We start from the raw sequence: 13650 nt of genomic DNA, 5'->3' as shown, positions 1-13650 counted from the left end.
TAAAATATCCAAAGTATACTTTCTCTAGTACATAACTCACCGCTTTCTATATAATATTTAATGGATAAATCAATTTTCTACCGAGCTTCTATGTTTTTAGTGATGTCTTCAAAGATATGAATGTGCATAAAAATCTGCAGTCTAGCTATTACAAATCGAGCAAAGCGTCCGGATACTTATGAACGGTAGTGTACATGCGTGTGCATTCGTTTGTGTGACGTCAGTCGTGGAAAAACGGAGGACGTCTGCTACCGTGTAACACGTTGCAGCTTGCGGGGATATTTATCTCGTCTCGTCTAACCTTGCCACGGGAACCGGGTCTCGGAGTTGTAACGTAAGCTTGTTCACGGTGGAAAAATTCTCGGACGTATCTCTTCGTGTACACGCTCGCTTTGGACGTTTTGGACAACGTCCGCACTGTGTGCATCTGATTGCATTAAACCTGGCGATTGTTATTCCGGTACCGGACGCCGTGTTGCGCCACAGAATGGCGGAGGTTGTTCCTTACGGTTGAGTAATTGGGGAGTGCCCATGTGAGTGTTGCTTCATATCGTTCATGGTTTTAATGTTATTCATGGTTGCAGTAGTTTATGGCATATGATTATCATGAGGCGATTATGTGATTTTATATTTTTAATTTTAACTTTTTTAGTATCTTAATTGTTAGAAGAATTGATTTATAACTTATACATTTATATATAATGTATCAAGATATGTTATTATATCAATGGAACACGATGTTTGAATTTTATTTTAGCAGAAGGAAAGCTACTCTTTAAATTGGTATTTAATATGGCATTAAACGTCTTCTTCTTTTAGAAATAACGAGCGTTTGATTTGAAAAAATTTCAATATAGAAGTGCGATGAAACTGATAGTTTCGTGGTATTAAAAAAACTTTTTGATATATGAAGTTCTACTAAAATTGGTATTGGGATCTCTATAAAAATTCAAATATTCTATTAAAAATTCAATTATCTGTTACATTCACGTTACTTTTAAAAAGCTTATGTATGTATATATATACATATTCTGTGTGAATACTTTGTAATTTATTCTCTCTCTATTAAATCAAACAACTTCTATATGAATAACCTTTTCATATTTCTAACAACTACAAGAATAATACAGCTATTTAAATCAAACATACTATCCATTGAAATTTTAGAGATTTATGTTTTAAAAAGACTATTAAGTATATTGCACTGTACATAATAATTCATTATAATTATCACATAGTTGAAGCACTCTAATTATCTTTTCGACGGGTAATTTCAATTTTTGCATATTAATAATGCTGCACTGTTGAAATAATTGCTACAATTGTATTATTGAGGACTTATCGATCCGTTTGATATTTTAATTACACGTGAATATAAAAATTCGATAACGTAAATCGAGATACAAATCACCAAAAAGTTTTCCTATTCCCATAATTGTATATTTTTTTTTATTTTTGATGAAATTTGTTCGTATATCTTTTCACAGTGTTTAATTTTCAACAAACATTCCATCTTCTCTTCAGTATCAAAATATCACTTTTCATTCGACCTATACCTCTCTCCCAAAATTCTAAAACAAGCTATTCGAAACTCCACTAAAATAGAAAAAAAATCTCCAAAAACCTGCTGTCGAAAACAAGCTACAAAATCATATCCAAAAAATGAATCAAAAGGGAATCCGGAACTTGGTGCAAATCGTGCTTCTCTATGCATGAGACTGAGGCAATTGCCCGGCGGAAACGTCACGATAACACCGTGGCAGTGCGTCACTGAAACTGATGAGGTTGTTACATTTACCAGATTTGTTAAAATATTCGGCTGGGTACCGTCGTTAATTATCACATGCAACGTGTAACTACATTTTGTTTTTATCCCACGTTTGGGACTCTATTCCACGTCGTTGTCATTCGTAACGACAAATATCCATATCCTCGTTCATAAGTATTAAGATACTTATTAATAAACTGTGGATTCTTACGTATTTATGGAAAATCCAGATACGGTAATAACTTCATATTTTTATCACAAAGATTTAAAACTAAGACCTTAATGGAAATTCTCAGATTTGTTTCAAATTTTTCCAATATAATTATATTGCCCAATCATATTTCACTACAGTGCTAATGAAATTCTAAAAATGTCTTACATAACATATACCATATACACCTAAAAGTTTTCTATGGCAACAGTTAGGATACTTTCGTGAATCGCTGTAAATGGTCACGCGATCATAACCCAGATTTTCTAACGTTCAATCTGCGAAAATTAGCAGGCGTAAATCTGTACGAAATTTAGGCAACCGACAGACACGTGATATCGAGGATTCCCGAAGGACAGTGTTACAGCGATTGGCAATTACTTAATGGCGCTCTTGAAGGCAGAAATACGGGCGGCCATCAGCAGTTACGAAACGTCGTCGTGTCATCGTAGGATCGCTATCGTTAACATGGCAGCAAGATTTGGCCAGCGGCGCACACTGGCCTGGTTACAATATAAATTTCGGTGCTAACGAGCTACCTCGTAAACGACGGAACCCTTGAACCAACATACTGCATCGTATACGCCTGCTATCTAATAAACATACATAGGGCTAATACACACAATAATATGTACTGCACGACATGACGGTATAACCCTGTACCCCATGGCATGGCGTTTGTGTACACCGATACAGGAGCTGGCTTCAACGATGAGCTTGGTTCGTTGTGTAACGAGCATCGTGCCTGGAGAGGCTTCAAGAGAGGGAAGAGGAAGGGAAGAGCAATTTCGGAAGTCATTCCCGGCAAATAACTACGTCCGCAAAGGAGCTGGCGAGGCCGCTTTTATTCGACCGAAATCTCTGTGCTGCGGGGATGGCCCCAAGATTTCTTGCCGATACTCGGGATCCTTCTATGGTCTGTTAATGTTTGTCAGAGTGATTTTCACGATTGCGTAGGATCGTCGACCATTCTGTTAGGAAAATTCTTTTAATAGATATGGCAAGAGGAAGAATGGTTGCAAAATAATTGAAGATTACGGCGGAAGAACACAGCAAATCGCATTTCCTATTTTTTACAACCAGTAAACGTATATTTACATTTACTATCAGTTTTATGTTACCAAAATTATCTCCTTATGTAGTGTTTGAGGCGAAATATGATCATAATATTGTATACTGTAATTATTAAAAGATATTAAGATATTAACAAATGTCTATAAATATTCGAACATTAAGCGAGATACTGTACGTACAGAAGGTTAAACGGAAAGGGAGCATTTCCTAAGAAATTCTTATTAGAAGATGCTTCTGCGGTTACGTTAAAAAATGCAAGGATTAACGAGATATATATAAATATTTATATGCAAATACTTGTACACCGTGGACATTAAGCGTTATAAATAGTTTGTACATTATTCTGACAATTTCTGAAATTGACAGTTACAACCAGACTACAGATTTGTATTTGTTTATAGGAAATTCAAGGATGTAAATATATACGTAACATACAAAATTACATAGAACATCCGAGGTATAACTCTGGTCATACCAGACTATGGACCGTAGATAAGATCGGTCGATAAGTCTTCAAAGTATTTCAAAAGTTCCACAAACCAGGCAACAACAGCAAAAAAAGAACATTAGAATCACCCAAACCATAGACTTAAAGCAATTTTTCCTCCTCAACCAACATCTCCAACAAGCACAATGTGACAAAGTTTGTTGGAAGTACTCGAAACTGTCTCCGAAGTGTGCCGGAAGTAGGCGTGATTCAAGTTTCATGGCCGGAAAGACGGGTAATAGGGGCGGATCTTCGAAGTTTCGCGGACGAAAAGCGGAAACGCGTACTTGCTCGTTTGTAGCGCGTTCAAGTGGCTCACCTGAAGAAAAGTATGCACAAAGGAGCATCGTCGGGCGGATTTTTCTCCTCTCTTAGCGTGCTCGGCCAGCGCAAAAATGGTTACAAGCCATCGATGTGAGCTCGTGGTTAATTTCGTACCCGAATAATGATCGTTCTGCTTCATTTATTACCAGCTGCTAACACGAGCTTCCGTTTGCTGGCAATTTCGTTGAGCAAACAGTTCCGTTTTGTTGCGCGAAGTGCCTTTCGTATACTCGTTTTCTTGTTGTATCTTGCGCTAGGTTGGTTCAAGTTTCGTTTTTTCTACCTTTTTGCAGCTTTTGTCAGAACATTATTCGGTTATGGGTTTCTTCGTGGAATAAGGCAGAATAATTGCAGTCTGTTGTTGAAACGGTTTCGTTTTGTTACCGGAAACACGATTCAGGGGTTGTATTGTATCGCTCGGCGAGGTTGATTAAAATTGTATTTTTTATTTTGGCGAATATTTCTATTAAATTTCAGCCAGGTTTAATAGGTTCTTTTTAGCGGAGTGAAATTATGGCTATTGTTTCTTTTCGAGCATGTGTATACAATATAATCTCTTTGGAAATTCGTCGAATAAAATAATAATACTTCCGTTTCCAAATACGCAGACGATATTATTAGATCCTTAGTTTCCAAAGTTTTGTGACATTTTCTTATTAAAGCTAACAAAATTCTAATTTTGTCCTTGATGTATAATATATTTTATAAGAAATTAAAAAAATTCTCCTTGATGGAATATTCGAAATAAATACTTTATTTTTCTTAAAACTTTATAAGGTATTTTTATATTATTCTTACATTTGGTACAAATCTATCTTCATAGAATTTTTCGTGTAACTTTTTCTACATGTAATCTAAAGTATCATTTCTCATATTTATTACGAATGTTAAATGATTCGAAGGAAAACCTAACTAAATTAAAATGTATTGAATTTCTTTGAAATAGTAACTCAGTCAAAATTTCACAGCTTTCATAATAACCTTCTTGCACTGTTTTTTAAGAATTTTCCGAATTATGTCGAGATTTTGTAGATGAAATAGAATAGCCTTACAGGCTATGTACGTATTTTTATCGGAACATGTGTCGGTTTCCTTTGGGAGCTGGTATAACAGTTTCCTTCGTTACCAAATTTTTTATGCCTTTGTATTATTCAACCACCTTGGAGCATGTTTTCCGTACCACGTGGTTTGCATTGTTATGTTCCATGCAGCGGATTTCATTGCTTCATAAACATTTTACAACGTGCGCCTCATTATTGTTATAGCTTCCTCCATGTTCATATTTCACTTTATATCAAACATTTTTGCATCTCCGTACGCTCTGTTTCGTCGCGCATTTTGTTTCTCGCGTGTCGCTTGCTTCATATAATTATAGAATTCTTCAATGTATTTCGTTCTTTTGCAAAAACCTTTCGCGCTACCCGTATACAATTTCCAACGACGTTGCATTTTATTTTGTCCCCGTTGCTTTTATTATTTCTTGTCACCGCGTCACATTATTGTTACGTTTCATTTACTTAAAGCCTGCAACACATTTTATACAGTGTGTCCTTCAAAGTGTATATTCATATAATAGCGCATGTTGTAAACTGAGATATACATAATATAATATATTATATACGGTATATAATGGAAATGTAAATTTAATTATACATTTAATATGAAATAATACATTATTATTTCATATTAACAATAATAATTGTACTATGTACTTTATTTACATAATTTATTGTCTGAGAGTAACGCGATCAAAAATATACCAATTTCCTTTCTCGGTACTTCAAAGAGTGTAAGAATCTAGTAAAAACGATAGCTTAAAGACTTATTACTCATAAAATATACAGTATAAATAGGCAGTAATAAAGTATATTATATTATCCATCTTTTAAAGAGAAAATCTGATCTGATTCAATACTACATACTACACATTGCGGGATATCCTATATAATATTTTATGTTATCGCGGATTTCTATGGAATCAGCGTTTCTCTAAATTTTACACGTCCAGTATCAAAAAGCACAAAAGGAGAAAAAAATTTGTCAGAGGGAATCGATTTGAATCGTTGCAACAACTTTTCCCACTTTTACGTGTACAACTGGAAAAAAAGCTGGCACTGTAGCAGGATTTAAGCGGAGCGTGAATTCCCTTTACAACCTGGAAACTCTGCTTCCACGTTTAACCCTTCCATGTTCTTTGAGTTATCCCCAATCCAATATAATTTAACTTCCGATGACAAAATTTTTCTAATTTTAGAAAAAATACTATAAAACTTTTATACGAACTTTTATATTTCGATTTTATACCAAATATACAAATACATATTTTCTAATAAAAAGGTGAAGTACCAAACAGCTACTTTTATTACTTGTGTAAATCATTAACAGAATTGTAATAAGGGGACACAGATTTAACACAGATATACTTATTATTCCACGAAAAAGTGGCAAAAAGTTCCATGGAAAGAATTATTTACATCATTGTTCTATTAGTAGAATTGGAGCACTAACGAAATAATAAACAGTGTGGTATAATAGAAAAATTTAAGAAATATTTAATTAATTTTTAATTATTTTAAAATTAAATATCTGTAGGGGACTTGTAGAGGATTGTAATATAGAATAACGAGAACTTGCAGTTGCAACCCATCAAATATATTTAAAAGAATTAAATAAATTAATAAATATAAATACTGTTAAGAGACGTTCGTACAAGACTGTATAATTGCTCGCTAATAAATCATACATATTGATCGATAATTCGTAGATACTCGGTATATACTGATTCGCTCGTGATTGCGTCCATTTATTTATCCTGGTCGGGGAAGAGACGGAAAAATTCAAATTAGTCTTTGTTCGACGGTTGCACGTAACGGCGACATTGTTTTATCCGGAGTTTATTTATCATTACATGAATTGTCCTCTACTCATGTGCCGCTGCATCTCCCCCCTACCAATGATAACGTTTTTATTAAGTTATGTTTATAATATTATGTACACTATTTTTTCCTTGATCGTCGCTATTTTAAAATTTATCGATGTATCCTGTGTCTGACAATTTACGACTTTTAACCGAAACCTTGCGGAAATCAATCGGGAAATCGGACTCTTCGCCTAGACTGTGTAACCTATCTATTCCTTGTGTTTTCTTCCGTCGTTCGATTGTTGTTATTTATACCGCTTTTGTTGCGGGCATTCGTTTGTCCTACCGGAATCAGTACATTACGAGTTTCGGCTTTTTTTTCTTCTAAATCCTTAGGTACTACAAAAGCAAGCTTCAACCGATCTACGGGAACCGTATTACGGTTGTTTCTCGCCTCTTTTTGTCACTTTAAACGGCCCGTCGTAAGGCGGCTGTAAAGGGCCTCCAATCACGTCATGGCGCAAGAATACGTACGGCGATTATTCTAATTCTTTGGAGACGAAGATTTTCTTTTCGCCATTCCTCCATCCATTATTTTAGCCGATTCGCGTTTTTTAAATTGGCCCGTTGACTTGTTGGTGAAAAGAATTCCGCCGGTAAGCGTATGCCGGAGCCGTAAACCATTTCGGCTGCCGTTGCGTCAAGGTCCTCCTTTATCGCGGTTCTAATGTGTAACAGAACTATCGGCAGAATTTCGACCCAATTGCTCGTGTCGTGACACTTGATCGCCGTTTTAAGTTGTCTATGTAGGCGCTCTACCATGCCATTAGACGCGGGATGATAGGCCGTCGTGCGCAAGTGTTTGACGCCGAGCAACCGGCATAATTCCTCAAATAGACGCGATTCGAATTGACATCCTCGATCGGTCGTGATTTTTAATGGTACGTCGAAACGAGATATCCATGTAGAAAGGAGGGCCAAAGCAACGGTTGGAGTTTCCATGTCGGCGATGGGAACGGCTTCGGGCCAACACGAAAAACGATCGATACACGTTTGACAATAAGCTTGTTACTATTACATGACAATAATGTTTAAGTGTATATGTTCGAACCGTCCAGCTAACGCTTTGAACGTTCTAACGTGTGAGGATACATACCTGGTGACTTTTCAATGTTGACACGGTATGCATTGTCGCGTCCACGCTCGACAATCTTTATTAATGGACGGCTAGACGAAACACGTCGTCACCAGTTTTTGCGTAGCACGTATCCCCGGATGGGAAAGTTCATGTAGCGATTGGAATACGTTGCGTCGTAGCGGTTCCGGTACAAACGGTCGCAAGGTTTCGGTCGAAATATCGCAATATATATAGACATCTTGATCGGGAAATCGCACTTTTTTGAGTTGCAGCGCGCTAGAGCCAGAGTTAATAATTTCGAGTAGCTCGTTATTGTTTTCTTGCGCTGCAGCTAACGTTTGATGATCTACAGATTTCCCGATCGCTTCGATCCAGGATAGAGTGCCGGCTACGTTGTTCTCTATCTCCTTAATGTGCCGAATATCAGTCGTAAATTGTCCGACGTAGTCGAGATGACGGAATTGTCTTGCCGAAAACTTGTCAAGATTTTGATTATGCAACCGGCATAATTCCTCAAATAGACGCGATTCGAATTGACATCCTCGATCGGTCGTGATTTTTAGTGGTACGTCGAAAGGAGATATCCATGTAGAAAGGAGGGCCAAAGCAACGGTTGGAGTTTCCATGTCGGCGATGGGAACGGCTTCGGGCCAACACGAAAAACGATCGATACACGTTTGACAATAACCTTGTTGCTATTACATGACAATAATGTTTAAGTGTATATGTTCGAACCGTCCAGCTAACGCTTTGAACGTTCTAACGTGTGAGGATACATACCTGGTGACTTTTCAATGTTGACACGGTATGCATTGTCGCGTCCACGCTCGACAATCTTTATTAATGGACGGCTAGACGAAACACGTCGTCACCAGTTTTTGCGTAGCACGTATCCCCGGATGGGAAAGTTCATGTAGCGATTGGAATACGTTGCGTCGTAGCGGTTCCGGTACAAACGGTCGCAAGGTTTCGGTCGAAATATCGCAATATATATAGACATCTTGATCGGGAAATCGCACTTTTTTGAGTTGCAGCGCGCTAGAGCCAGAGTTAATAATTTCGAGTAGCTCGTTATTGTTTTCTTGCGCTGCAGCTAACGTTTGATGATCTACAGATTTCCCGATCGCTTCGATCCAGGATAGAGTGCCGGCTACGTTGTTCTCTATCTCCTTAATGTGCCGAATATCAGTCGTAAATTGTCCGACGTAGTCGAGATGACGGAATTGTCTTGCCGAAAACTTGTCAAGATTTTGATTATGCAACCGGCATAATTCCTCAAATAGACGCGATTCGAATTGACATCCTCGATCGGTCGTGATTTTTAGTGGTACGTCGAAAGGAGATATCCATGTAGAAAGGAGGGCCAAAGCAACGGTTGGAGTTTCCATGTCGGCGATGGGAACGGCTTCGGGCCAACACGAAAAACGATCGATACACGTTTGACAATAACCTTGTTGCTATTGCATGACAATAATGTCTAAGTGTATATGTTCGAACCGTCCAGCTAACGCTTTGAACGTTCTAACGTGTATATTAGGGATTTATGATCCGTATAGATCGCGAAATCTCTAACTTCGACGGCGTGTCTGAATCGTTTTACCGCGGTGTACATCGGTCGTATGCGCTGTACTTTCGTTGCGCGGGGGATAACGATTTCGTCATAAAACCTAAGGGCTGCCAAGTATCGTTGACGCGCTGTTGAAGTACCGCACGTATGGCGTAATCGGATGCGTCGACCGCGAGGCTAACGAGCGCGCCGGGAATCGGATGTGCTAACATTGTCGCGTCAGCTAAGGCGCGCTTCGACTCGTGGAAGCTCTTTTCAGTTTGTTCGGACCACTCAATGGACGTGATGCACTTCTTTGTGCCTTTCAGCAGGTCATTGAGTGGTTGAAGAATTTTCGCGGCCCCCGGTATGAAACGTCGGTAAAAGTTGATCATACCGAGGTACCTTCGTAGGTCTTTAACGGTCGCGGGTAACGGTACTTTAACTATAGCGTCAACGCGTCCGGCTAATGGTTTTAGCCCCTCGGCGGTTACGGTGTAACCGAAGAATTTTATTTCGCTCATGCCGAATTCACATTTCGCGAGATTTATTACGACTCCGTGTTGGTCAAGGCGTTTAAACAAAATCCGCAAGTGTTCGCGGTATCGTTCTTCGTTTTCGGTTGCGATCAAAAAGTTGTCTATGTATACGTAAACGAAATCTAGAACTCTCATGATTTCGTCCACGAATCTATGACACGTTTGGGCAGCGTTTCGAAGCCCAAACATCATGTTGGTCGCTTCGAAAAGACCAAAAGGTGTCGTGATCGCAGTCTTTTCTACGTCCTCCGAATTTGATAGTAAACGTCAACACGATCGATTTTAGAACAGATACACTTACCATACAGATTCTGCGCGATTCTTCTATGTGCGGCGGTGTGTATCTATCCGGAATGGTGCGGGAATTCAATGCCCGATAGTCACCACAAGGTCGAATCCCTCCGTCCTTCTTTGGAACGATGTGCAAAGGTGATGCCCATGGGCTTGTCGATGGCTGCATCACGCCTTGCTCTATTATGACTCGAATTCCACCTTCGCCAGTTTGAGTTGATCGGAGGCGAGGCGGCATGGTTTGGCGTGGACGGGGGGTCCGGGCGTCGTCTTGATATGGTGCTGCACACCATGCCGTAGAGAACTTCTCCGGAAAATGAGCGGTCTCGTTAAATCTGGGAATTCCGCCAGCAGTCTGTGGTACGGTGATTCTCCATCGATGGTTTTGATTGACGCTACGTCGGCTGTGGCGGCGAATCCCTTTGTCGACAGTTGTGTAATCGTGTCGAGGAGCCGTTTATTTCGTGGGTCTACGAGCAACACATAATGGCTCAGGAAATCGACACCGATGATGGGCGTTTGCACATCGGCAACTACAAAACGCCACTTGAAGGCTCGACGTAGTGATAGGTTGAGGGACATGGTGATGGTGCCATACGTCGCAATCCGCGTTCCATTGGCCGTGAACAGTTCGTAGTCGCTTTTGTTCGCGGGTTCGTGTATCTTGTTGCGCGGATACACACATGTGTCGGCACCGGTGTCCATTAAGAATGAAATTTTCGTCTTTTTTTTCCGTGACGAAGATACGGCCGGTTCCCAAGCCGTCGTCGTTTGCCGCGTTTATGGACGGCTGATCCCGTTTCTGATTCCAGGTGCATGGGGAGCGGCACTTCTTCGCGCAGTCCTGGAACGTTGAGTGATAATAACAGAGACCGGGGCGATCTTTGTCTCGAACTCGATCTCCGACAACTCCTGCTTCGCTGACGTGAAGGGCGGACATTGTCGAAGTTCAGGGAATTTATTTGCGCCAGCAGTTCGGTCGGTTGTTCGTTGATGGTGGTGGTCAATGGATCGCTTGCTCTAACGTTTCGTGTTCGTTCTGATGGTTCGCTTACTGGTGCTTCCGGCTTCCGGGTGCCTACCGTAGATGTCCTGGATCAGGGTGTTCGTTTCTGTTATGTTCAGCGTAGTTAATATATATTGAATATCCGCTGTGAAGTGTTTCTTCCAGGTCGCCAGCACTAAGTCGTCGGAGACTGACGAAGGGGCGAGCTTCCTCAAATCCGAATAGAATTGAGACGGCGTTGTATCACCCATTTCTTCGTTTCAGTGTAGTCTTGAACCGTTTGAGTCTGCGAATTCTGTACGAAGTACTGTCGGTACTCGTCATCTTGAACTCTCTTATATTCGCGGTATTTAAAATTTTGATAGCACTCTCACGATTATTTTATTTCACGATTATATATTTATTTATAAGATTAATTATCTTTCGCGTAGATCACGTCGGGGTCACCAATGTAGAGCACTTGTAGAGGATTGTAATGTAGAATAACGAGAAATTGCTGTTGCAACCCGTCAAATATATTTTAAAGAATTAAATAAATTAATAAATATAAATACTGTCGAGACACGCTCGTACAAACGTATTCGCTCGCTGATAACTCGTAGATATTGATCGATAGTTGGTAGATATTAGGTATATACAGATTCGCTCGCGATCGCGTCTGTTTATTTATACTGGTCGGGGGAGAGCCGGAAAATTCAAATTCGTCTTTGTTGCTAGCGGTGACATTGTTTCATCCGGAGTTTATTTATTATTACATTACGTGTATCTTAACGATCTTGATCTTGAATTGTCCTCTACTCATGTGCCGCTATATATCAAACAAAGAATTATAATTATCCTGAAAAATATAATCCGAACATTCGGTAATATCCGTGTCGATCTTCTTTCACGAATAATTTCAATTTCTACCGATGGAACCACACGGTAAATTTTAGCGGGCTAAGATGATTCTACAACTGCCTCATAAGCTGTTGCAATTTTAAATATATACACTTCCATTAAACACATGCTACGCGACGGTCGATTATTTTTAACGAACAGTTCAATAGAATAACCCGGCGAATCAGATCTGCTTTTTCGTAATCGTTGCATGATTGCTTCTTCCAAATATTTTCCTTGCGAAGGAAAAAGAAGGCATTACCGGTTCTAATGTTCGCCGGTTGGAAATTGACCGGTTGAAAATTGGGTATTAAGAGCATGTAATGTCACGTGGCTAACACGAGCAGCTCGCGTGGAATTTCTTATTAAAGCGTACTGCGAAGACCTAGAAATTTCCATCAGCTACACCGCCGTAGGAAATTAGCGGCAAAACGAGCCCTTTTGCACGGAGGAAGTTCGAGCTAACGAGCTCGAAGTGTATATGCCCGGGGAAAATGACGTTGTAAAAGTGGCCTGCATGATCTAAGACGTTCCAAGACGATGAAGCGAAGTTCGCGACACGGCCATGCCCTTGTACGGCTGGGTAAAAAGTTTTAACGAACTGAAACGAGTAACCTGACGAATTTGCAGCAAAGCTATGCGGCGTGCTGCCAGGAAGTTTCTTGAAAGAACGTGTGTTCGGGGAAAGTACACGATGATATTGAACGAGTATCGTGTTGCGGGAATTTTTTAATGAGATGGGACAGGTTAATACTCTGCAAGATGTTCTGCAAGATACATTTTGGTGTGTTTCAAATTTTACAAAATATTCTTTTGTTTCAGAATCAGAAATATTGTAGAGTTGTTCATTACAATTTCGTTTACTTTCCAATTATGAATTACAAATTAGGAAGGATAGATGGTAATTTCATAGTGATTCGATTTTTATAATCGTACGAAGATATTATTTAATAATAAGACGAAACTTAATACACATAATCAATTAATATATAAATGTTATAATAAATACAATAATCTTCATAGCCACTGTATGTTCAAGCTATTGTACAAATTACGTCAGAATAAGGATGAAAGCAAGCAACCAATTGGTTCGTGTCTACCTAACAGTTGCATCGCAGCTACAGTCGAACTTTTGATCGGTGCACTTTCATCAAGAAGGAAGATCGTAATTTCCCGTGGCCTCGGGGAACACGTTGGTGAAGGGGTATGGTGCTTGTTGAAACGTCACGCGGATACGGGGCTCGCGCTCACGTCGACCGTACTTACGGCGACTTATGTAAGGGCGCACGTAAGTGCAGCAAATTGCTCGTAAAACGTGCCCCGGGTGTTAATTTAGCCCGCTAGCGTCAAAGTAAATACGGAATTACTTTCGAGCCGTAAGTAACACGGGTCTGGACGTGCGTGTCACCTCTTTCTCCGTCCTCTCGTCTCCACGTCGCGAAGGATCACGTTGAAACGTGGTTCCAGTGCTTCTTTAAATCTGACCAGGTGCAATTCGAATGCCGAAGCGTCGTTCACAGAACGTGA

General features: G+C 39.7%; 1 protein-coding gene across 1 annotated transcript in view; it reads right to left on the bottom strand.

Moving 5' to 3' along the window:
* Sli (slit guidance ligand) overlaps positions 1 to 11495 on the bottom strand; it is a 118935-nt gene extending 107440 nt beyond the window's left edge. Inside the window, exons 1-3 of the mRNA XM_072015919.1 lie at positions 11294 to 11495; positions 10440 to 10771; positions 10249 to 10271 (exon numbers count right to left, since the gene is read on the bottom strand). Coding sequence (XP_071872020.1) covers positions 10249 to 10271; positions 10440 to 10771; positions 11294 to 11495 — 557 coding nt within the window. The remainder of the gene's footprint in view (positions 1 to 10248; positions 10272 to 10439; positions 10772 to 11293) is intronic.
* Between the last annotated feature and the right edge of the window lie 2155 nt (positions 11496 to 13650).

This window comes from Bombus fervidus, chromosome 13, assembly GCF_041682495.2.
Source record: "Bombus fervidus isolate BK054 chromosome 13, iyBomFerv1, whole genome shotgun sequence".
In the NCBI taxonomy this organism is placed as follows: Eukaryota; Metazoa; Arthropoda; class Insecta; order Hymenoptera; family Apidae; genus Bombus; species Bombus fervidus.
Note: the sequence above shows the minus strand (reverse complement) of the source record. Positions and strands in the feature narration are given on the sequence as shown.